The 24307-nt window shown below is 53.8% G+C and overlaps 1 protein-coding gene across 2 annotated transcripts; it reads left to right on the forward strand.

The window, feature by feature from the left end:
• The first annotated feature begins 8363 nt into the window (after positions 1-8363).
• CALY (calcyon neuron specific vesicular protein) lies at positions 8364-19822 on the forward strand. Of its 2 annotated transcripts, none has more exons than XM_081243582.1 (6): positions 8364-8429; positions 15883-16025; positions 16924-17040; positions 17677-17790; positions 18780-19146; positions 19514-19822. In XM_081243582.1, the coding sequence occupies exons 2-5, from the start codon at positions 15903-15905 to the stop codon at positions 19110-19112; spliced, it is 687 nt and encodes a 228-aa protein (XP_081099708.1). In that variant the 5' UTR covers positions 8364-8429; positions 15883-15902; the 3' UTR covers positions 19113-19146; positions 19514-19822. The 2 variants fall into 2 exon arrangements, with proteins under 2 accessions (XP_081099708.1, XP_081099707.1); XM_081243581.1 differs by lacking the exon at positions 8364-8429 and adding an exon at positions 15532-15688.
• Positions 19823-24307: the final 4485 nt, after the last annotated feature.

Genomic DNA, 24307 nt, shown 5'->3' on the forward strand with positions numbered 1-24307 from the left:
CTATACCACACAGCCGTTCCTGTAGCTTCCCCACTAAAAAGTCGGAATCTCCTGTAGCATAAATTATTCAATTCCCATCCCAATAAACTTAAACACAATCCCTGCTCCTCATCTTTTTAAGCAAAAGGATCACTGCAAGCCCCATTATCAACCCCAAAAGAAATAGCCCTAAGACAATTTTGTTAGAAACACAAACCTCAGGCTACTGCTCCGTAGGCATAGCTGTTGTATAACCAAAAACTAACAACAGTCCCCCTAAATACACTAAAAACCATTAAGCTCAAAGATGACCCACCAAAACTTATTACAATACCACAACCAATTCAACCATTCACAATCAACCCAAGCCACCATAAGTAAGAGAAGCTTTTGAAGGAAAACCTTCAAAACTAACTACCAAAATGTCCTTAAAATAAATACAACGTATGTCATGATTATTCTTATGTGGAATGTAACCATGGCAGTGCCTTGAAAATCATCGTCTTTCAACTATATAAACACTAATGACCAGGGTTTCTCTGGTGGCACAGTGGGTAAGAATCTGCCTGCCAGTGCAGGGGACATGGGTTCGAGCCCTGCTCCAGGAAGATCCCACATGCCGCGGAGCAACTAAGCCTGCGCACCACAACTACTGAGCCTGTGCTCTACAGCCAGTGAGCCACAACTACTGAGCCTGCGTGCTACAACTACAGAAGCCCGTGTGCCTAGAGCCTGCGCTCCGCAGCAAGAGAAGCCACCGCAATGAGAAGCCTGCACACCGCAATGAAGAGTAGCCCCCGCTCGCTGCAGCTAAAGCCCACACACAGCAACAAAGACCCAATGAAGCCAAAAATAAATAAATAAATAAATTTATTTTTAAAACCCCACTAATGACCAACATTAGAAAAACCTACCCATTAATCAAAACTGTTAACGATTCATTTATTGATCTACCAGCTCCATCAAATATCTCATCATGATGAAATTTGGTTCCCTGCTTGGTATTTGTTTAATTTTACATATCTTTCCAGGGTTATTCCTAGCAATACATTATCATGTATCATGTATCAATAACTGCCTTCTTGTCCATAACCCATATCTACCAAGATGGAGACTATGGATGAATTATCCGATACTTAATGGAAATGGAGCTTCCATATTCTTTGTTTGCTTATTTACCCATGTTGGGAGAGGTCTGTATTATGGATCTTACACCTTCCTAGAAACATGAAACATTGGAATCATCCTCCTATTTAATAGCCACAGCATTTACAGGTTACGTCTTATCATGAGGCTAAATAGCTTTTTTTTTAATTAATTAATTAATTAATTAATTTTTGGTTGTGTTGGGTCTTCGTTGCTGTCACGGGCTTTCTCTAGTTGCGGCGAGTTACATTACATTACAAATCTCCTTCCAGCCATTCCTTACATTGGCATTAACCTAGTCAAATGCAGCTGAGGAGGATTCTCAGTGGATAAAGCCACCCTTTCCCCTGTTCTTCACTTTCCACTTTATCCTCCCATTCATTGATTACTGCAGCTTTAGTAGTTCTTCACCCATTACTCCTCATGAAACAGGCTCTAATAGTCCAACAAGGATCTAATCCGATATGAACAAAATCCCGTTTCATCCACACTGCACAATTAAAGATATCTGGTATGCCTGTTCCTATTTCTAATCTCACTAATACTGGTACTAGTCTCATCTGACCTTCTAGGGGTCCCAGACCATTATACTCCTCCTAACCCCCTCAACACAGCCCCCCACATCAAGCCATAATGATACTTCTTATTTGCAAACACAATTGTATGATCCATTCACAACAAACAGGGAGCATACTGTCCTGAATCTTCTCAATCGTCCCAATACTTCATACAACAAAACAACAGTGTATAACATTCCGACCCCTTAACCAATGTTTATTCTGTGTACTTGTAGGGGACCTACTGACACTAATATCAAACAGAGGACAAACCTTTGATCACCCATTTATTGTCACTGGACACATAGGATCTAGTCTGTATTTTTTTCTAATTCTGGTCCTTGTACCACTAACATGTATCATTGAAGATAACGTCCTAAGAGGAAGGGTCTTTGTCGTTTATCTATTACCCTGGCAGAGAGAGATCAGTGCCACACATCACAAGGAAACAGTCCACAGATTTAGTCCAGGAAATTGCTAAACAGCTAACCACTACCCTCAGGGGAAAATATCATAATCCATAGTTATTTCAAAATATAATCTAAGACATCTAGTTTTTTTGGTTAATAGACTTTTTAAAAAAAGTATTTATCTATTTGGCTGTGTCGGGTCTTAGTTGCGGCACGTGGGATATTTGTTGCAGCACGTGGGATCTGCCGTTGTGGCGCGTGGGCTCTAGAGCGCCAGGACTTAGTTGCCCCACGGCATGTGGGATCTTAGTTCTCCAATCAGGGATCGAGCCCATGTCACCTGCCTTGGAAGGCAGATTCTTAACCACTGGGCCACCAGGGAAGTCCCCTGATAGACTTTATTTTTAAGAAATTTCAGGGTTAGAGAAAAATTAAGCAGAAAATCAGAGTTCCCATAATACCTTCTCCCCATCCCCGTTTCCCTTCCTATTAGCTGACATTGGCTAGTATATTTGTTACAAATGATGAGCCAATTAAAACATGTATTTTTCAACCAAAAATTACAAGACAGGCAAAGAAACAGGAAAAGTGTGACCAATATTCGGGAGAAAAACAGGTAATAGAAACTGTTCTTAGTGGACCTAGGTATTGGACTTAGAGAACAAAAAATTAATGGAAGCCATGTGTAGAGTTAAAGGAAAATATGATGAAAGTGATTTAAATAAATAAATCTCAATAAACGACATTTTAAAAAGAACCAAATGGAAATTCTGGAATTGAAAAACAATAACTAAAATAAAAAATTTACTAGAGGGCTTAATAAAAGACATATTTAAGTATATACCTTTAAGTTAGATCAACACTTAAAGACATAAATAGAAAGTATCCAACCTGAAGGAAGAGAAAAAAAAGAAAAATGAAAAGCATCCCAAGGACTTCCCTGGTGGCCCAGAGGCCTGTGAGACAACAACACACACATGCATGCACACCGCACACACACACCACACACGTGCACACACACAGGCACACATCATATACACACATACAGGGAGTCCCAGAAGTAGAGGAAAGAGAGGGACAGAAAAAATATTTCAATAACTAATGGCAAAAAACATTCTAAATTTGATGAAAAGCATTTATCTACAGACCCCAATAAGCTCAATGAGCCCCAAATAGGATAAAAACAAAGATGTATCACAGTTAAACTTTATTTTTTAAAATTAATTTATTTAATTTATTTACTTTTGGCTGCGTTGGGTCTTCGTTGTTGCGTGCCAACTTTCTCTAGTTGCGGCCAGTGGGGGCTACTCTTCGATGCTGTGCACGAACTTCTCATTGCAGTGGCTTCTCTTTGCTGCTGAGCACAGGCTCTAGGCGCGTGGACTTCAGTAGTTGTGGCACGTGGGCTCAGTAGTTGTGGCTCGAGGGCTCTAGAGCACTGGCTCAGTAGTTGTGGTGCATAGGCTTAGCTGCTCCGTGGCATGTGGGATCTTCCCAGACCAGGGCTCGAAACCGCGTCCCCTGCATTGGCAGGCGGATTCTTAACCACTGTGCCACCAGGGAAGCCCACAGTTAAACTTTAAAACCCAAAGACAAAGAGGAAATCTTGAAAGTAGCAAGAGAAAAACTACTCCTGCGCAGAGAACCAGCAACACGATTAAAGCTGACTTCTTATCAGAAACACCGGAGACCTGCAGACAATGCTTGAGAAGGAATAACAGCAAAAATAACCTTTCACAACCTGTAGAGGAGGTGAGAGCACCTCCTGACTCCAAAGGTAGACAAAGACATTACAGGGGAAAGAAAGCTATACACAGACCAACATTCCTCCTGGACATTGACACGAAAATCCTTAATAAAAAATACCAGCGAGGGCTTCCCTGGTGGCGCAGTGGTTGGGAGTCCGCCTGCCGATGCAGGGGACATGGGTTCGTGCCCCGGTCCGGGAAGATCCCACGTGCCGCTGAGCAACTAAGCCCTTGTGCCACAACTACTGAGCCTGAGCTCTGGAGCCCGCGGGCCACAGTTACGGAGGCCTGTGTGCCTGGAGCCCGTGTTCCACAGCAAGAAAAGCCACTGCAATGAGAAGCCCACGCACTGCAACGAAGAGTAGCCCCCGCTCGCTGCAACTAGAGAAAGCACGCACGCAGCAAGGAAGACCCAGCGCGGCCAAAAATAAATAAATAAAATTAATTAATTAATTTAAAAAATCATATTAAAAAGCTATTAATGAGATTTTTAAAAATACCAGCGAAATCCAGCAAAACATAAAAAAGAATTTATCCCAGGAATGCAATGTTGGTTTAATATTCAAAAAGTGAGTTAATGTACTATACTATAGAGATAACATGAAAGACAAAGAAATGTTCATTTTAATAGACACAAAAAGAATCTGAAATTCTTTTTCAGGAAGCCAATACCCATTAATGATTTTTTTAAAAACTTTAAAAAAAGTAGAAGTAGAAGGGAACTTTCTAAACCTGGTAAAAGGGCATGCACAGAAAATTTTACAGTGGTGATCATATTCGGTAGTGAAAGACCAGTACCTCTCACCCTCATATGGGGAGGAGACTTCACCGTCCATGCTCACCCTGCTGTTCAACATTGTGCTAGAGAGTCCAGCCTGCACAACAAGGCAGGACAAAGAAAATCATGCTTGAATTGGAATGGAAAAATAGCTGTCTTTATTTACAGATGATATGATCCCACACTTAGAAAGAGTTTAGTAAGATCTCAGGATATAAGATCAATATACAAAAATTAATTGTTTTTATATACTAGAAATGAACAATTTGAAATGAAATTAGGGAGAATTTTTCATTCATAATAGCATTGAAAGTAATAAAATACTTAGGAATAAATTTAACAAAAGAAGCACAAGACTTGAGCTGAGGAAAATCACAGATCTAAATAAATGGAGAGATATTCTGTCTTCATGGATTAGAAGACTCAAGTCTTTGTCAAGATGGTTATTCTCCCAGAATTAATCTATAGATTCGATGCAATTCCTATCAAATTTCTAGCAGAACTCTGTAGAAATAGACAAGTTGATCCTAAAGTTTATATGAAAATGCGAAGGACTCAGAAGAGCCAAAAGAATGTCTAAAAGAACAAAATTAGAACAGAGACACTAGGCCACTTCGAAACTTGCTACAAAGCGCCAGTGGCAAAAGACATACTGTAGGCATAAGGATTGAGACACACATCAGTCAAACAGAATTAAGTGTCCAGAAATAAACCCACATAGGTATGGACAACTGGTTTTTGACAAAGATGTCAAGACAACTTAACATGAAAAGATTAGTGATTTTAACAAAAGGTGCTGAGACAACTTGATATCCATATGCAAAAACTAATAATAACTTAGACCTATAACTTACATCATACACACAAGCTACCTCAAAACGCATCATAGGCTTAAATGTAAAAGTTAAAATTACAAAACCACTGGAAGAAAAAATGAGAAAATATTCAAGGCCTTGGGTCAGTTCTTAACACAACACCAAAATCACGACACATAAAAGAGAAAATTGATTCCTTGGACTTTATCAAAACTACAAACTTTTGCACTCCAAAACAGACTATCAGGGGCTTCCCTGGTGGCACAGTGGTTGAGAGTCCGCCTGCCGATGCAGGGGACATGGGTTCGTGCCCTGGTCCAGGAAGATCCCACATGCCGCGGAGCGGCTGGGCCCATGAGCCATGGCCACTGAGCCTGCACGTCTGGAGCCTGTGCTCCGCAACGGGAGAGGCCACAACAGTGAGAGGCCCGTGTACCGCAAAAAAAAAAAAATAAAAAAAAATAAAGACTATCAAGAAAGTGAAAAGACAAGTCACAGATTGGGGGAGACTGCAAATCTTCTACCTGCTGAAGGACTTGTATCCAGAATATATGAAGAGTTTTAACAACTCAGTAACAACAAGACAAACAACCCAATTGAAAAATGTTCAGAACGTTTAAACAAACATTTCACCAAAGATATACAGGTAGCTAAGAAACCCACGAAGAGATGTATAGTTAATGATGGAATAAACTGTATGTTTTTAAGACAAGACGAGAAAATTTAAGCAGACCATACTCCCTGCCCTGGGCCCTCCTCAAGAGCAAGAATGTCTGCCTCACCAAAAAGATCTTTTTTTTTTTTTCCTCCTTCCTTCTTTTCCTAGTTCTGTTAGGGTCGTGGTAACCTGCACTCGATTCATACGTGTAGAGCTGGAGTGTGTATTTTTGGTGAACTTTACATAAAATGTCAGGGTCATTTTGATGAACAATCCTTTGTCTTGAAAATATATAGAGCTGTGCCTTCAACTTCTAGCAAGCTGAACAGTCCTCAGTTTTCTGAGTTATAATTCTCAGGTTGCCTTGAATAAAATTCTCTATTTCTTCTTTAGATGGGCTACTGATTAATTTTTGTTGACATTAGCATCATAAGTTATTAGGGATGCAGATGCAAACCACAGTGAGATATCACTCATCCTACTAGTGGGTATGAGGTCAGCGTCATGAGCAGAATTGTTTCCTCCCAAAATTCATACATAGAAGCCCTAACCCTCAGGACCTCAGCATGTGACAGTATGTGGAAATATGGTCTTTAAAGAGATAATTAAGTTAAAATGAAGTCATATGGGTGGCCTTAATCCATTCTGACTAGTGTCCTTATAAGAAAAGGAGGTTTAGGGACCTCCCTGGTGGCGCAGTGGTTAAGAATCCGCCTGCCAATGCAGGGGACACGGGTTCGAGCCCTGGTCCGGGAAGATCCCACATGCTGCAGAGCAGCTAACCCTATGCTCCACAACTAGTGAGCCTGTGCTCTAGAGCCCGCGAGCCACAACTACTGAAGCCCACGTGCCTAGAGCCCGTGCTCCGCAGCGAAGAGTAGCCCCCGCTCGCTGCAACTAGAGAAAGCCCGTGCGCAGCAACAAAGACCCAATGCAGCCAATAATTAATTAATTAATTAATTGTTAAAGGCTTAAAAAAAAAGGAAAAGGAGAGTAGGACACAGATACACACAGAGGAAAGGCCATCTGAAGACACAGGGAGAGGCCGGCCTCTATAAGGCAAGGAGAGAGGCCCAGAGGAAACCAACCCTGCCAACACCTTGATGTCTGACTTCCAATCTCCAGAATCATAAGGAAATAATTCCTGTTGTTTAAGCCACCCGATCTGTGGTACTTAGTTATGGCAGCCCTTGCGAGCGAATACAGACGGCTGCAGCAAAAAGGAGAGACAATAACACGCGTCCGGGGCGGGGGTGAAGCCAAGCCTCTCTGCACCGCTGATGGGAATATGAAATGCTGCAGCCACTTTGGAAAAAAGTTAAAACATCTTCTTTAAAAACTACATGTAAACTACCATACGACCCAGCAATTCCACTCCTAGATACCTGCCCAAGAGAAATGAAAGCCCTGTGTCCCCACAAACACTAGTCCAAGAACGCTGGCAGCAACGCTGTCAACAGCAGACACACGTGGGACAAACAGTCCAGAGCCTGGCGACTGGATAGATAAAATGGGACACATCCGCACTCCGGGGCACTAGTCAACAGCAAAAAGGCGTGACAGCGGCGCCATCGCTCCTCGGCCAGCTGTGAGCCCAGGTGTGGAGCCCCGACCCTGCTGGGCTGAGCCCCAGGGTCCTGAGACCACGGACCCCGCTCACCTGCTTACTCGGACAACGCGACTGCGCGGCGGCTGCTCTATGCCCGGCGCTGTGCAGGCTCTGGGCCACAGCGGCTACCAGGAGCCACAGGCTTGCCCTCCAAAAGCCGACAGTCGGGGCTTTGGACGCCGAGACGTGAGGAGGAGGCCCTCTGGGCGGGTGGGGGCCCAACCCAGCTGTGCCTGAACCAAGCGGCCCAGAGGGGGCAAGAGGGCAAGTCTGCGCGCCCGACAAGGTGGTGCCTGGGAGCCTGGACATCCCCAGGGGAGGATGCTGGCCAGGGTGTCTGTCCCTCCCCGCTTCCCTCCCACCCCCCCGCCCCGCCTGCAGTGCGGTGGTGTGAGTGTGTGAGGTGTTTGTATATGTGTGTGCAGCGTGTGAATGGTGTGTGTGTGTGTGAGACCTGTGCCGTGGTTGGATGTAGTGTGCGTGTCTAAGCCAGTGACAGGTTGGGGGGGCTGCGCAGCTCCTACGGGCATGCGTGGGAGGGGGGCAGCAGCGGCAGACGCAGTGCTCCCCTCCCCCAGCCTGCATCTCCCTGGCAACAAGGGCAGCCTCGGTCTGGGGCTCGGCCCCTCCCCCGCCGCGCCCCAGCTGAGAAGCGTCTGGAACCGCATCCTTCCTCCGCATCCTTGTCCTGCGACCGCATCCTGCTGCAGCTGCCCGTTGGAGACGCCTGTGAGCCATTTGCACATTTGTCCTTGTGGAGCGGAGCTGGGGGGTGGGTGGGGGGCCGAGTGTCCGCAGGAGTGTGAGTGTGCGTTGAGCGGGTGTGCATGGTGGGTGTGCAGGGGTCGCAGGTATACTGGTGTGTGTGCACGGATTGCGAGGGGCGTGTGCAGGGCTGGGAGAGTGGCGGTGGGGGGGAACTGCGGCTGACCCGTTGGCAGCCGGCCGGGCAGGGGTCCTCCCCTGGGGTCTTTGCTGACCCGAGCGCAGGAGGTTGTCCTCAGGCCCCCCCCCCCCGAGGATCCGGGGCCTCCGCGGGACGAGTCCCTGCCTGGATGTTCCAGAAGGGCCGTGGATGTCCAGCCTTGTGCAGACCCGACGTGCCGCCCGGATTCCCGTCCGCGGTAGAGCGGGGCAGCTCGGGTGGGGGTAGGACTGCTGGACATCAGCTCCCCCCATCCCATGGTGACTGCAGCCCCCTCCCCGCGAGCCAGCTCCACCTCTGCAGGTCTGAGAGAGCCAGTGGGAGATGGGCGTCCCGAGGTGGGGAAGGGGTGCCAGGTCCAGGACTAGTTCAGCTCTACCTGAGGGGGTGGGGGAGGCAGAAGGGGCTTCCGACGGACCAGATCACGAAGCGCTGCCGGCAACAGCACGATGGTGGCGGAGGTGAGGGAGGCTGCGTGGCAGACGGGACGTGGCCAAGAAGCGGAGAGAGGGCATTTGTCCAGAACCGCCTGCCGCGGGCTCTCGGTGCGGAGCCACAGGTGGCTGGTACTTGAGACGCTGAAGCTGGGGGCAGACCTGCACCTCCCCCCACCTGCCCCGCTCGCCTGGGCCTCTCAGGGCTGGGCTGGCGCCTGCAGTCCACCTGCCCTTGAACCGGCAGTCAAACCCACCATCGGCCTGCAGGGCAACGTGTGGGAGCGCACCTGGGTGGGCGTTGCGGCTGGGCCTGGAAGGGGCGGCGCGGGGTCGGGGGCCTTGCCGGTTTAGGCAAAGCGCGCAGGCCCCCAGCGCTCCGTTGTCACACGCACGCCCAATGCGCACAGGATGCTCGTGCCCGCCCGCACATGCAGGCGCCGGTGCATACCTCCGAGTGACGCAGCATCACAGGGTGGCGTATGTGTGAAAGCGAGTCTGACGTGACCTGCAGCCGAGCTTCCTGAGGGCTTTCAGCTGAGGGTCCATGCCCTCCCGTCCAGCCACCCATCGCAGCCTCAGCACAGCCTCACTCACTGCTCAACCTGTGCCCCCTCCCCAAGCCTCGTAGAGGAGACGTACACCGCCCCACATCCCAGCCCAGCAGCCTACGGCGAGCGGGGAGCAGCTGATCCGCTGTCGAAGGCACAATTACAGCGCAGGGTGGAGGGAGGGGGCCGGTGGGAGGAGTAGGGAAGACCCCTCCCATTCCACGGAGCTATGTGTCTGTCGTGTGAATGAGCCCAGCCAGCCTGCCGAGAGGGTCTGCTTGACTCAGGCAGGGAAAGGAATTTTGCGCGGGGGGCTTCCCAGATGCAGCCCAGCCCCTACCCCAGCATTCTGCCTGGAACAAGGCGCCTGGAGCCAGACGCAGAGGGTCCGTCGGGCCCCCAAGTCTTCTTTTCTTCAAGAAGACGTGTCATTGCCTGCCTGTCTCTGTTGCCATGGAAACCCAAGATGATGTAACGTGGACGTCATGCAGAGGCAGAGGAGTTGGAGCTTACGTTTGGCTTAAAGGGAACCCAGAGGCGGAGCTCGTATGGGTAGGCGCCTCCTGCGGGAGAGGAGGGGGAGACCTCGGCCTTCCGCCTTGCAGGGGGCGTGGCCACCAAGCTGAGATTGACAGGTTTGCGGGGGTGGGGGCTGCGCCCCCTCTGCCCCTCCCGGCTCCTGTCTGTAAACCGCAGGTTGGGTTTGAGACTCGCGGGGCGTCTGCTGCGTGAAGGCCCCCAGCCCCTTCCCCCTGGATGGTACCCTCCCCAGCCCCTCGCCAAGCTCCCCTCAAGGCCGGGGCGCTTGCTGTCCCCACCTCGCACAGCCCTCCCATGCAGTCCCCGGTCGTTCCCCCCCCGCCCCCTTCCGCGGCCCCCTTTCGGCGGTTTTCATCTCTATTTTCTTCTTCGCACTGGATCGCCCGACCTTTTTTTATTTATATGTTGATGGCTCCTTGTCCATCTCTGCCTCGTGGAGCGTGGACGTCATATAAGCGCTGTACGAGCGAAGAATGACAGATGTCCCGCCCTCCTGGGGCAGGTGCCCAGGTGCCCGGACGTCATCCACAGGCCCGAGCCCCGGCCAGGCCTCGACCCACCTCAGGAAGAGCACACCGCCCCAGCCTGGGGTGTGTGGGGAGTGGGGACGCTTTGCCGGTCCGTACGGCCGGGCATGGCGCGCACAACCAGGGAAGGGGGCCGGCTCAAGACGCTAAGAGAACCCTCCTCCGCGGGCGCCTGGGGAGCGAGTCCACGATGGGGCGGCCCCTCTCCCAGCCTGGGCCGGGGGCTTCCTGCCCTCCCCACAGTGGCCGCCCCGAGCCTCCCTGCCCAGCGCCTCCCACATGTCCTGCAGGTCTGTCTGACTCTGCCGCTGGCAGGGGCTCCCCCTCTGCGTTCCCACCTGGCCTGCCCGCACCGGCACCCACAGCAGGGCCTGGCTGCCGGGGTTTGAGTGAGGGCCTGGCAGGCACCGGCGGTGGTGGAGCTGATGCCCAGAAGGGTCGCTCAGGACAGAAGTTTGGGGGTTGCAGGGTGGGTGCAGGCAGTGGCGAGGGAGGGGCCACATTCGGAGGCCAGGGCGGAAGCTCAGCCCGAGGTCCTCGTGAGGAAGGGGACAGCCAGGGCACAGCTGTCAAAAGGCTGTTCAGTCCTGGGAGAGGGCGTGGCCTGGCTGTGCCTCTGCTACCTGCCCGCTGTCGTTTGGTTTTGTTTGTTTTTAACCATTTTTGTTGTGAAATATAACGAACTCAGAAGAGGACACGAAGCAAACGTGCAGCCTAATGATTCGTCATAAGTGAACCCCAGGCTTCCAGCATCCAAGCGAAGACCGGAAACGCCCGCCCCGCCCCGAAGCCGCTCCCCTCCCCCAAGGGCACCACCCGGGACCCTGCAGACGCAGGAGCATTGGCCGCACCTCCGAGCTCCTGAGCGCGGGATGGGTTCCTAAACAAGGCTGTTGTGTTTCTTTATTCTCGAACCTTCATCTGTGCCTGGCTTCTTTTGGACAACGCTGGTTTTGTGATTCAGGGCTGTTCTTGCAGGTAGCGTGGTCCCTTCCCTTCCCTGCTCTGACGAACTCTCAGAAACGCCTCTATTCATGTGCTTGTTCCACTGTGGAGATGCCCCGTGGTGCGCCCGTCTATGGGCAGCGCTGCTGTGCACGTGGGTGCACACCCGCCTTCCTGCGGGGTGTCTGCCCAGGAGTGAGTGAGGCCCGTCACAGGTTCAACACCCTAGATAAAGCGGCTCCACCCCACCCTGTGGCGGCGTCTGTTCCTGCTCTCCTGGGTTCTGGTGGCAGGTTCCCCCCGCCGCCCCGCTCCCCCCCCCGCCCCCCTCAATTTGTGTCTTCAAGGATAATGGAGTGAGCACCACTTCAGTATTCATGGCCATTTGAAATCCTCTTCTGTCCATTTTTCTCTTGGGTTATCTGTCTGTCTTTCTTGACCAACTTGAGACGCTCTGTTTATATGGTAGATGCCTGACCCATATTGGCTTCCACCATACTGGGTGGCTCCAAACAAAAGACGTTGATTCTTTCACAGCTCTGGAGGCAAGAAGTGGGGCATCAAGGTGCTGCAAGGGCCGAGCTCCCTCTGAGGCCCCAGGGGAGGCTCCTTCCTGCCTCTTCCAGCTTCAGTGGCCCCAGGAGTCCCTTGGCTTGTGGCCACCTCCCTCTAGTATCCACCTCCATCTTCAACATGGCTTCCTTCCTGTGTGTGTCTGTGTCCAAATTTCTCCCTTCTTATAAGGACACCAGTCATTGGATCAGGGTCCACCCTAATCCATATGAGCTCATCTTAACTTGATTAGATCTGAAGAGACCCTATTTCCACATAAGATCACGTTCACAGGTGCCCGGGTTAGGGCTTGGGCTCCTCTTGTTGTTGAACCCACAGCAAGTCCTTTCTCATTTGCAGGTTGCAAATATTTTCTCCCAGTCTTGGTTTTTGTTTCCATTCTTTGGAGGCTATGTTTTGATGGGCAGAAGCTCTTAATTTTTTTAATTGAACTGTAGTTAATTTACAGTGTTGTGTTAGTTTCAGGTGTACAGCAAAGTGATTCAGTTATACATATATAGCTATTCTTTTTTGGATTCTTTTCCATTGTAGGTTATTACAAGATATTGATTATAGTTCCCTGTGGTATACAGTAGGTTCTTGTTGTTTACCTATTTTATATATAGTAGTGTGTATATGTTAATCCCAAACTCCTAATTATCTCCCCCTACCCCTGCTATCCCCTTTGGTAACCATACGTTTGTTATAAGAAGCTGTTAATTTTAATGTAGTTCTTTTATCAATATTTTCTTTTGTGGTTAGCACTTATTTGTGATACTGAAAAACTCTTTCCCTCCCTGAGACCAGGAAAATATTCTCCTGTATTATCTCTACGACGCTTTTCCATCTTGGCTTATCCACCTGGAGTAGATTTTTGTGTGGGGTGTGAGGTGGGGATTGGGTCCACTGTTTGCCACGTGGACATTGGGTGGCCATCCCCAGGCTTTGCAGTGACATCTCCATGGTCCGTGTGTGTAGGGTGTATCACATGGGTCTTTGTACACCATGCAGTGATACCACACGGCTATGTGACAAGCTAGACGCCTGGCAGACAAGTCCCCCCCTCGGTCTTTTCCAAGATGTTATGAGTGTCCTTGTCCCTCTGCCTTCCGTATAAAATTACAAAGCTTGTCAAATTCACACAAAAGGGACTTCCCTGGTGGCGCAGGGGTTGGGAATCCGCCTGCCAATTCAGGGGACATGGGTTCGAGCCCTGGTCCGGGAAGATCGCACATGCCGTGGAGCAACTAAGCCCATGTGCCGCAACTACTGAGCCCATGTGCCACAACTACTGGAGCCCGCGTGCCTAGAGCCTGTATTCCACAACAAGAGGAGCCACCGCAACGGGAAGCCCATGCACCGCAATGAGAGTAGCCCCCACTCGCCGCAACTAGAGAAAGCCCGCGTGCAGCAACAAAGACCCAACGCAGCCAAAAATAAATAAAATAAAATAAATATATTTATTTAAAAAATACATAACTATTGATACATTTTTTTTAAATTCGCACAAAAAATTCACCTTGGAATTTTGATTGGGATTTATTGATTCTATAGCTACACTTTGAGGGGAAATGACGTTTTTAAACATGGAAACTTACAAAATCCATGACCATATCTTTTCCCATTTATTTAAGGAATTTAGGAGTTATTTGGTCTCAGTCAATAATGTCTTTTTTAACAAAATATTTATTTATTTAGGCTGCACAGGGTCTTAGTTGTGGCATGCAGGCTTCTTTGTTGTGGCAGGCATGCAGGATCTAGTTCCCTAACCAGGGATCGAAACTGGGCCCCCTGCATTGGGAGCGTGGAGTCTTATCCACGGGACCACCAGGGAAGTCCTAGTCAATAATGTCTTGACAGAGGTTTCTTCTGTTTTTCCACAGGGAGGTCCTTCTAATCTCTTGTTAAGACCTGCTCCTGAGCATTCGATATTTCTGATACTGTTTAAGTGGAATCTTTCAACAAATTATGTTTTAATCTTTTGTCACTGATACATAGAAACAGAATTGATTTCTGAATACCTTAAACCCATCAACTCTGCTGGACTCACTTTCCAATCCATATAGTTTATATGCAGATTCTTTTAGATTTTCTACACACAAAAGATGCTTTCTCTGTGAATAATGAGAGTCTTATCTAATCTCATCCAGGCTTTGTACCTCTTATTTCTTTTTCCTGCCATAAGGCTCGGCTAGGACCTCTATAAATCACCATCATTTATAGAACTGATAATAAAGGGCCTTTTATCTCCCTCTCAAATTTTTTTTTTTTTTTTTTTTGCTGCGCCGCGCAGCTTGTGGGATCTTAGTTCCGAGACCAGGGATTGAACTGGGCCCTCGACAGTGAAAGCGTGAAGTCCTAACCACTGGACCACCAGGGAATTCCAATAGATTTTTTAAAATGGTAAACAAATGTTGAATCTTACCAGATACTTTTTCAGCTACTATTAAAATTGATCAGATCATTTTTCTTCTTTATTCTGTTCATATGGTGAAAATAATGATTGCTTTTCAGATGTGAAATTTCCAGAATACACCCAGCCTTTTAATATCTTGCTGGATTCCACATGCTTGCATTTTATCTGGGACCTTGGCACTGGTGCTGGTGGGTAGCATGGCCTGCGAGGTCTTCTGTCTCGTTGTCTTTGCCGAGTTCTGAGATGGAGGTCGTGCTGGCTTCACAAGCTGGGCTGTTCTCCCTTGTTCTTTCCTCTGGATGAGTTTTGTATGAAATTTGCATTATTTCATCCTTAAGTGATTGGTAGAATCTAGGGGTGATGCTGCCTAGGCCTGGAGTTCTTTGTTGGAAGATTTTAACAACAGATTTAATTTCTTAGTGGACATGGAACCATTTCTTTCTCCTTTTGATTGACTGAGTATATTTTGTGTTTCTGTTTTTTCAGTTTCAAGTCATTTGCTGTGTTCCTTTTCTCTTATCGGTCAGCGTAGAAGTGAAACCATCTTGACCTCCCCCAGGAAACTTTGTGTTCCTCCAAGCCATGCAGGTCCCTTCCCCTTCCTCCCTGCCCCCCACTCCTGTTCTTGTCAGGGCGTTCCAGCTCCCCAGATGGTCCAGTCCAGGTACACCATTACTGCCATGCTCTGTGCAGTTAGCTCTTGGATTCATTCACCAGCATCCTTTCTGTAGCTCTGTTACTTCCTGCATCTCCAGTAGGGTTGCCAGATAAGACACAGGACACCCAGTTAAATTTGAATTTCAGATAGACAATACTTTTTAGTATAAGTATGTCCCTGTACTGCATATTACATGGATATATCATAAAAAGCAAAAGCATCCATTGCTTATCTGAAATTCAGATTTAACCTGGCGTACTGTACTTTTACTTGCTAAGTCTAGCCACCCTACTCTCCAGGCTTCTATCTGGGATTGTTTTCTGTTGGTTGCTGCCCTTAGAATATCTCCTGGAGCAGGTGGGCCAGTGGAAGACTCTGCCAGGCAGTCACCAGTCAGAGGCACTATCACCTGCACGGCTGTGGGGGCCAAAGGGAGTCAGGTGGGCAGGAAGGGACTAGAATCCTGTGGCTGGACGCACCCGATTTGTCCTGGGGAGGTTGGCCTGGCCGCCCATGGCCCGACCCACCTCTGGCGTGAGGAACATCAGGGTCTGCCTGGGGCCCTCTCACTCCAGGGCCAGCTGGTGTGGACATCTGTTAGGTGGCCAGTGACCCTGTGTCTTCCCCTGGACAGGACAAGGACTGCCATCCACCATGGTGAAGCTGAACTGCAGCTTCTCGGGGAAGACAGGCTCCGGGGACGGGGCTACCATGGACAGCGTCCCTCTGATCAGCCCCCTGGATGTCAGCCAGCTACAGCCTGCGTTCTCCGACCAGGTGAGGGGCCTGGGCCAGCGTGGAGGCCTGTCTCATCCTGCCCTGGAAACACATGGGCATTAGCAAGGCGGCTTTAGGTGTGGCCTCCTCTAAGGGGCAGCTGAGCAAGCGGAGGAAGGGTCAGGCTGAGCCTGCTGTGTGCCCCAGTTGGCTCCCCCCGCCACCCAGAACTGCCCTTTCCTCATCCGAAAACCAGGGTAAACTGGCCACGGGTGGTGGTGAGGATTCATATGCTCTCACAGTGCCCAGCTTGCCTGCTGTCCAGCAGGGGCTCAGCAGCAAAAACTAACCCCCTTCCTCTGCTGGGCGTGCTCTTTCTTGGATTGCGGCCTGAGATGAGGTCCTTGGGCAAGGGGTGGGTGGAGGGGGAGCTCTCAGAAGGAACCTGTAAGAAGCAGAGCTCAGCTCAGGCACAGCCCTGCCTGACCCCACCGGAGCTCTGGAGAGTGAATGGCACACAGAGTTGTCCCAGCCTGAGGCCCCTGTCAGTCAGCCATTGACGAGGGCAGGGGACACTTCCCAGCATTGCTCCCATGAGTCGAGGGCAGTTCTCCAGTGATCTGTGGGGGCTTCGACCATGCCTGCTACCGTTCTGGACCTGGTTCCCAAAGGGAAGGCTCAGTGGTGGGCTTCCTGGAGGAGGGGGCCAAGCTGTGGTGCCATCGAAGAGGAAGCTTCTGGCAGGGACAGCTAGCGTCCTGAGAGCCACAGGCGGCCAGCAGACGGCCCTGGGCTGCCACGGCCCTGGCCGACTTCCAGTGTCCCCTTCCCTTGGTGTCAGCTTGTAGTCATTAGAGCCCTGCCACTAGCACCCACACCACTGCGGGCAGCTGACCCCTGCCCCCTTTCCCTTCAGCCCTCCTAGTTCAGGGTCCTCCCGCATCATTTCTTCCCACAGGTTGTCATTAAGACACAGACGGAGTACCAGCTGTCCTCCGGGGACCAGCCGACAAAGTTCTCCGACCTGGAGGCCCAGAAGCTGGGCGGCGGCCACCCGGAGGATGCACGTAGCAGGGTAACCCAACCCTCCCCGCCTATTCCATGGGGAGTCGGGGCAGGGGAGGTGGAGAGGCAGCTGCAAGCTATGGGAAGCCAGGCTCTGGGCTGGGTGGGCTGGGGGCCCTTGGTCAGGGTCCTGCTCTCAGTAGAGCTGGACAGGGAATCACCCCATCAGAGGTAGGGGTCGGGCCTGGGCAGCACCAGGCTCCTGCCAGCCTCCCCGCCGCTGCTGTAACATGGGGTGAGAGCAGCCGCCGCCCTCAGAGGAGCTCCTGGCAGGAGACGCAGTGCCTGCTCGTGCCCTGCCCCCTTTCCCAAGTGGGTCGTTTGTCTCTTCCTCGGTGACTCGCGGGTTCCCCCTATACGGTGGAGACACGTTTCCTGTTGTGTCTCTGGCAAATGTGTTTTCCCTTCCTTCTCTAGCTCTTCAGCTTACTGATGGTGGCTTTTTTTTTTAACTCTTAGTGTACCATCTCTAAAGCCTTTCAGTTCTCAGTAGTAACTCTGCTCCTTCCCCCTTTCCCCATCCTTTCTGAGAGGCCGGTGAGCCCTGGGCTGTGTGTGCGACGGGAGCCGGCGCTGAGGTTCGCGGCCCGGGCCCTGCGCAGCCTCACCACCCCACCTCTCCTCTCCACACCTGCCCACCCCCCAGATGCCCACAGGGCGGATGATCGCCTTCACCATGGCGCTCATGGGCTGCCTCCTGATCATGTACAAGGCCATCTGGTACGACCAATTCAGCTGCCCCGACGGCTTCCTGCTTCGGGTAAGGCCGGTGGACTGGGCACCGGGGCTGGGAAGGGCTGTCGCGCCCTGCAGGCAGAGTCCAGGGAGGGTCCCAGGGGGGTGTCCTGTGCCTCCCCTCCTCTCCCCCAAGCTACCCCCAGGGGGGTTGGTCTGGCGTGTTCCCAGCTCTATGGGAACGTGACCTGCAAAGGCCCTCAAGCCCCGTCACCTCCCAGGTATATTCAAGTCCTATCTTTAGAAAAATTAAAAGAAAATGTGTTTTAGCGAGAGGTTTTCTCTTCCTGTAATTTAAAAAGTAAAGTGTAAGGAAGGAGGTCCAGGTGGAGGGAAGCCTCCCTCACTTGCATGTGGCGTGTTTCTATGTCACAGGATGTTGACGTTTTCTGTATGCTTGGAAAGGGTTTCCCCATCCTTGTTTCTTTTCTCTCAGCTTTGCTTATGGTGACTTTTACCATTTTCAGTGTATTTTTTCAAGACTCTAAGTTTTCAGTAGATAAGTCCTCCCCCTTCCCCGTTACTTCCCAGAGGGAAGCGCTCCCCCCACAGAGGCCACAAGCCCTCACTGTACTTCCAGGGGTGCACCGGGCTGCTAACGCCCCTCACTCACTGGGATTCCCTCGGGGGCCCGCGGGGTGGGGGTGGGCCGTGGGGCACTCGCCGAGCCCCCTCCCCTTCACTCAAGAGGAGGCCACCGGTGCGTTCCGAGAAGGGCTGGCTCTCTGGGGAGCCTCCAGTTCTGAATTAGAGGCCGACCCCTGATGGCTTGAAATTACGGCAGAAATCAGTGTATTTAGGGGCACTGTCTACAGTATGACCGAACTGCTCAAAAGCAGAAGGGACGGAAAGGCCCAGAGGTGACCGCCCACCCGCGGGTGGCCCACGGACGCGGCTCCCGCATCGCGGCTGATGCCACTGAGAAAAAACGCACCCCGCTTTGCACACCCGAGCCCAGGGGCGCGGCCGCCACACCTCCCCCCCCCCACGCCCCTGACCGGCCCCCTTCCACAGCACAAGATCTGCACCCCGCTGACCCTGGAGATGTACTACACCGAGCTGGACCCCGAGCACCACCGCAGCCTCCTGGCGGCCATCGGGGCCTACCCAGTGGGCCGCAAGCATGGCACGGAGACCCCGTGGTTGTCCGCGAGCTACCACGCCTTCAAGGAGGCGCCCAAGACGCACAAGGCGCCTGCCCGCGCGGCCATGGCGGCGGTCACCGAGCCCTCGAGGAAGCCCTCGGGGAAGCCCTCGGGGAAGCCCTCCGGGGAGGCCTCGGCGCCGGGAGAGAAGGAGGCGGCGCAGAAGGTGGAGGGGAGCGCGCCACCCCCAGCCCCCCAGTGATGGCCTCTGGCCTCCGGGGTCGCAGCCCGTCCGGGTAGGTGGGACTCTCCTCCCTATCCGCCCCACCACCCCGGGGAGGGGCGGGGCGGCGGCCCGGTCTGCCGGAGGCTTACTCAGGGGTGCTGTCCGCCCTGGCGACCCCTGTGACCGCGTGAGGGTCTCGGGCAGGGAGCAGGCACGAGGGCGTGGGCAGGGCAGGATGGGGGATGGGGGGCGTGGGCAAGGCGCGGGGGTCGGGGACCGGAGTGTGGGCGCGGCGGGGTCAGTGGGGGGCGGGGTCAGGTGAACTGGAGGCGGGAGGGCGGAGTTCAGCCTCCGTTCTTCTCACGCAGGTGGGCGGTGTGGTCGTGCGCCCGCCCCAACTTGCCCGGCCTCACCTGTCCTCCCCTCTGTCTTCGCAGCGTCCCACGCCGGCACCTGTGACCGACCTCGCCCGACGCTCCCCGCTCTGTGGTCGCTGTTGTCGCCGTGGTCGTGCCTCTGTTCCCAGGCCCCCTCGCTGACGCCCCCCGCCCCGTGAGCCTCTAGCTCTGTCGCTTTTCTCTGAGTAAAGATTCACCTCCACCTGGATCTCGCGCTTCTCCTGAGCATCCTCGGTTCTCTGGCCTTTTTCCTGACCCCCCAACCCCATTCGGGCGAGGGCCCGAATTCTGTCCCCCGTTGCCCGGCTTTTCTCAAGCTTTAAAGCTCAATTTAAAAGCATTTATTAACCTAGTAACCTTTGTATATGTCTTCACTTATTCTTTCATTAATACGCCATTAATTTATACATTTAATACATTTAATCTCTTTAAACTTTTAAAGACATTTCCCAGAAGTGACAAACTTCATTAATTAGATTCCCTATGGCTCTCACACCCCGGGAGCCCTCTGAGCATCTAACAGCGCGGACCCCACCCGCTTGACACCGCGAGGCCGGAGTCGGATCTTAAACTGAAGTTTTCTCACCTCCTGGAACTAAAACCCAGGATTGCTGAGATGAAATTTAAGCCATTTCAAATTAAAATGAGTTGCCTGTGCTACATCCTCTTAAGACTTTCCCGGGTTTTCAGTAGCGAACAGCAGGAACTGACGCTGCTCGCACCGCTTCTGGGCGAACCTAAGCCAAGAGCAGGGCTCCACCCTCCCCGCGCCGTCTGCGGGGCCCCGCGGCCCACCTCGCCGCACATCAACCCGCAACCAGGGTATCTTCTGCAACCGCCCCACCAAGGGCATCCTGCTGAGGGACCCCTCCCCCCACTGCTGCCACCCTCATGGCCAACCCTGTCACCTGCGTGGACCCCTTGCAGCAACACGCAGCTCCGCCGTCTCCTTGGCCAAAGAGCCTCTCAACTACCCTGGACCCCAAGACCTCTGGAGACGCTTCTCAGCAAGGCGGTTGGGACCTGCCCTCACACTCCATCCCAGCTGGGCCTGGTGCCCCCCGGCCCCGCCCAGGTCTCCCCTCTAGGGAGGACCTCTGGGGAGAGCGCCTGGCTCATGGCCTCGACCCAGGGCTCAGGACGCCCAGCGCAGGTACAGGACAACCCTCTGCTGACCTGGGCCCTGCACCCCCACCCTGTCCCCTTGGGGGAGGATCCTGGCGAGGGCAGCTATGGCCCACCCCCACCGTCCATGGTAAGGCTCACCTGACCCACAGGGCAGAGCCCAGCAGGTGGAGGGTCAGTGGAGGGACCTAGGAAGTCTTGGGGATGTCAGGGGGTCCTAAAAGGCCCTGGAGGATCGTATGGGGCCCTGGGGACAGTCCATTCAGAGCTTCAGGTCACCCCTGCTGAATCCAGGCCTGAGCTGGGACGGAGGTCACCAGGGTGTGACAGCCTCATCCTGGAGGCCTTCCTCTCCTGTCTCATGGGAAACTGCGGGGCTGAAGTGGGGGCTGCTGCAGAGGCCCCGTGGGGTGGCTACCAGCGGGTGGCGTGCCAGGACGCAGGGCTGGCCTCGGACAGCTGCCGGAGCACCTGGTGACCAGCAGCCTTGTGAGGGGGCTCCCAGCACTGGTTAGGGCCTCAGCCCCTCCCTGGGGTTCACAGGCCCCAGCCTGCCTGAGGTCACCCCACTGAGAACCAGTCCAGGACCCAGCACAGGAGCTTCCTGGGGCGTCTGCAGGGCGTGGAGCTCCCAGGTCCACGGAGCCTGCACCTGCATCCTCACCTGCCCAGGGTGGTGAGTTGGGGGTTCTGTCCTGGGGCAGACAGCGGAGGTTGGGCACTCAGGGCCCTCTCCTTCTTCCTCCACCGTGAAAACCCTGCTCCTGGGTGTCCCCCAACCACCGACCACTGGAGCAGGTGGCAAGGCCGAGGGGTCAGAGCAAGCAGTGTGACCCTGGGCAGCCCTGAGTCCAGGCTGTGGGGAGGTGGGCAGGCGTCCTGGCATTCTGGAGTGGCAGGCCTGGGTCCCACGGCCCTGGAGTGGGTGCTGGGGGCTGGCCAGCCTGGGGCCCCCCAGACCCTGGTCCCCGGTGGGCACTCTGGGGGGACCACTTCTCCAGGTCTAGCACCGCCACTGCCTGGAGCTGCCCGGCCCCAGTGGGGGTATCTGCCGTACTGCGGGGTGGCCAGGCCCCGAGAACTGGAGCAGGGCTGGCTGAGGCAGGGCCTGCCTGCCGCGGGCAGAATCCAAAAGAGCCTTGGATGTCCCACAGCCTGCGTCACAGATAACGGGCCCATAGAAAGGCTCGTTCAAACGTTTCCCCTTTCCTGCTGCGCAAATGTGCTATTTCATGAAAAAAGTCCGGCCTTTTGAAGTGACGGACTCCCCTTCTTTTTGTCCGTCTCCCCATCTCTCGGCTGCACAGCTCAGTGCTACTGGGCAGGAATGCCAGTGTCGTCAGCGGTGTGCCCGAGGAGCCAAGGAGCCGTGCGTGTGCGTATGTGTGGGCGCGTGGGCATACATGTGGGCGTGTTCGGATACATGTGGGTGTGTGGGCACACCTGTGGGTGTGTGGGTATACATGTGGGTGTGTGGGTATACATGTGGGCGTGTGCGGATACATGTGGGTGTGTGGGTATACATGTGGGCGTGTGCGGATACATGTGGGTGCGTGCGCACAGGTAGGCCTCCACCCCCGGACCCAGGCACTGACTCCCAGGGCTCCCTGTGCTGCCCCCAGGAGTCTGATCCCTAAAGGCTGACCAGCTGCCCAGCTCTGTGCCCAGGGCTCCTGTACTCTCTGGCACAGATGCATTCTGGGCACTGAGTGGACCCTCGGCCTGAACAGGCATGGCCAGTGTGGCCTGGGGTCGGCCTCTCTGTAACTGTGGGTGCCACCTGTGTGGTCCGAGAGGCAGTTTTGGCCTGGAGCAGCGGTGGATGGACCCATGCTGAGACTCTGCTGGGGATGGAGGACTCAGTGGGGTCTGGGAGGGGGGTTGCTGGAAGGCAGCGGGAGCCCTCACTGTTCCGGGGCTCCTTCTCCATGTGAGGCCCAAATGGTGCCCTTCCTTGGGCATCTCAGATGCCAGGTGCTGGGACCCTTGGGGTGGGTCTTGCTGCTAAGCACTGTCGCCTAGAACGTTCCGGCGCCCAAGCCACCCAGCAGGCTCTGGGGCTCACAGGACACTCCCCGCTTTGGCTGTGCCCGTCACCACGTCCTGGCCATGCTGCTTCCCCATCAGCCCCCAACCCTTAAATTTGCAGGGGGACCAGGCCCCACGGGCCACGGAGAGGCTGTGTCAGGGCCCATCTCTGAGGCCCCCGAGGTCCGGTTCCTGCCTGGTGCCTTTGCTCACGCTGCCCCCTTACCCAGAGCCTCCTTTTCTCTGTCTCTCACTCTGCTGGTCAGTCTCCTCTGGAGGGGGAGCCTCTCTGTGCGATCCTGGCCCTAGGGTGGAGGTGACCAGTACAGCCTCTGTGCCAGCCTCCAGCAAGACACTCGTGTTATGATTTCGTTCAATTAACCCTTGTTAAGTGGAGCACAGGGTGCTGGATGGTGAGCCAGGTTCAACAACAGACCACAAGAGACAATGAAACAGGTGAGTTTATTACTCACAGGGGAGGTCAGGCAGGCAGGCAGCACGGGCTTGCATCAGGGTCCACGGGGGCAGTGCTTTGGGGTCCCTGGGCTGGGCCGGATTGATCAATTCAAACCCAAAGAGTGGGGTTTTGGTCCACCCTGGGGGTCTCATCTAAGGGGCGCCAGGGGAAGGCAGGCCAGGGAGAGAGGGCGCTGTGGCTCACAGGGCTGCTGGGAAGGCCCCTCGGGAGTCTGCACTGGCCTGTGACTCTGGGGCTGCTGTCCGCGGCCTGCACTTGCTGACTGCAAGGCTGCCGGCCAAACGAAGTTGCTGTGGGGCCACAATACCATGCAGGGGCTTAGCTAAGCTCTCGCCAGCACAGCACCTGGCCGCGGGCCGGGGGCTCCCCGAGGAGGGCCAGGAACTTCTGCCAGGTGCTCATCTACAGATCGGTAAACTGAGGCCCAGGACAGAGCCCCAGGGCCACTATGCACCTCCGACGTCCTGCCCTGGTGCTTAGGGACCTCTGGGGACCCCGGCCAGAGTCCTGCTCCCCTGGGGGCACAGAGCGATGGGAGCCACGCCGCTCAGCCAGGACTCTCAGGTTGCCCGGCTATCCCCACACCCAGAACCAGTTCACGCTCCAAGGCTGCTCTCTCGGGGATGAACGGCGTCAGCAGAAGCGGAGCCAGCCTTCAGGGGCAGCGCCGGTGGATGGACCCCACCTACTCCAGGGGGCGTCGCTGCAGCCCCAGGCATGCCCTCTGCCCGAAGGGGAAGGAGAAGCCACCAGGTCTGCAGTTCAGGAGCTGGGGCAGAGTTGGAGGGGAGGCCACGAGCAGAAAGGGCACCCGGTCTGCAGTCGGTCCTGCTCTGGCCTGGCAGGATGCAGGGGCCTGAGGGCCTCCATGCTCAGCACAGGGGACCAAGGGGAGCAGCCTGTGCGCACCAGCCAGGGCTCAGTGCAGCCCAGTCCTCAGGGCCCACCCAGGGGCGACCGGACATGCAGCAAGAGGCCCGGCCCCTGCCCTCCAGCCGTCACACGGGTTTAACCCCGAGCCCCCCAAGTCTCTTCAGCTGCAGAGAGACGAACCGGCAGAAGCACAGGCCCAGCTCCACGTTGCCCGGGGCCCCCGCAACGTCCTCGCAGTGGGGCGGTGCGCATGGGCCAGGCAGCAGGTGTAGCTGGACGAGAACTGCAGTAGGGCCTCCTGGAACAGGGCCTCGCCCTCGGGGGCGCCC

Source organism: Mesoplodon bidens (genome assembly GCF_964165515.1).
Source record: "Mesoplodon bidens genome assembly, chromosome: 1".
NCBI lineage: Eukaryota > Metazoa > Chordata > Mammalia > Artiodactyla > Ziphiidae > Mesoplodon > Mesoplodon bidens.

What these genes read in the sequence shown, in the direction of transcription:
- CALY (XM_081243582.1), top strand. Translation starts at nt 15,903, where the DNA reads ATGGTGAAGCTGAACTGCAGCTTCTCGGGGAAGACAGGCTCCGGGGAC. An exon ending in CGGAGGATGCACGTAGCAGG is followed by an intron (nt 17,041 to 17,676) that starts GTAACCCAACCC and finishes CCCACCCCCCAG; the next exon opens with ATGCCCACAGGGCGGATGAT. An exon ending in CCGACGGCTTCCTGCTTCGG is followed by an intron (nt 17,791 to 18,779) that starts GTAAGGCCGGTG and finishes CCCCTTCCACAG; the next exon opens with CACAAGATCTGCACCCCGCT.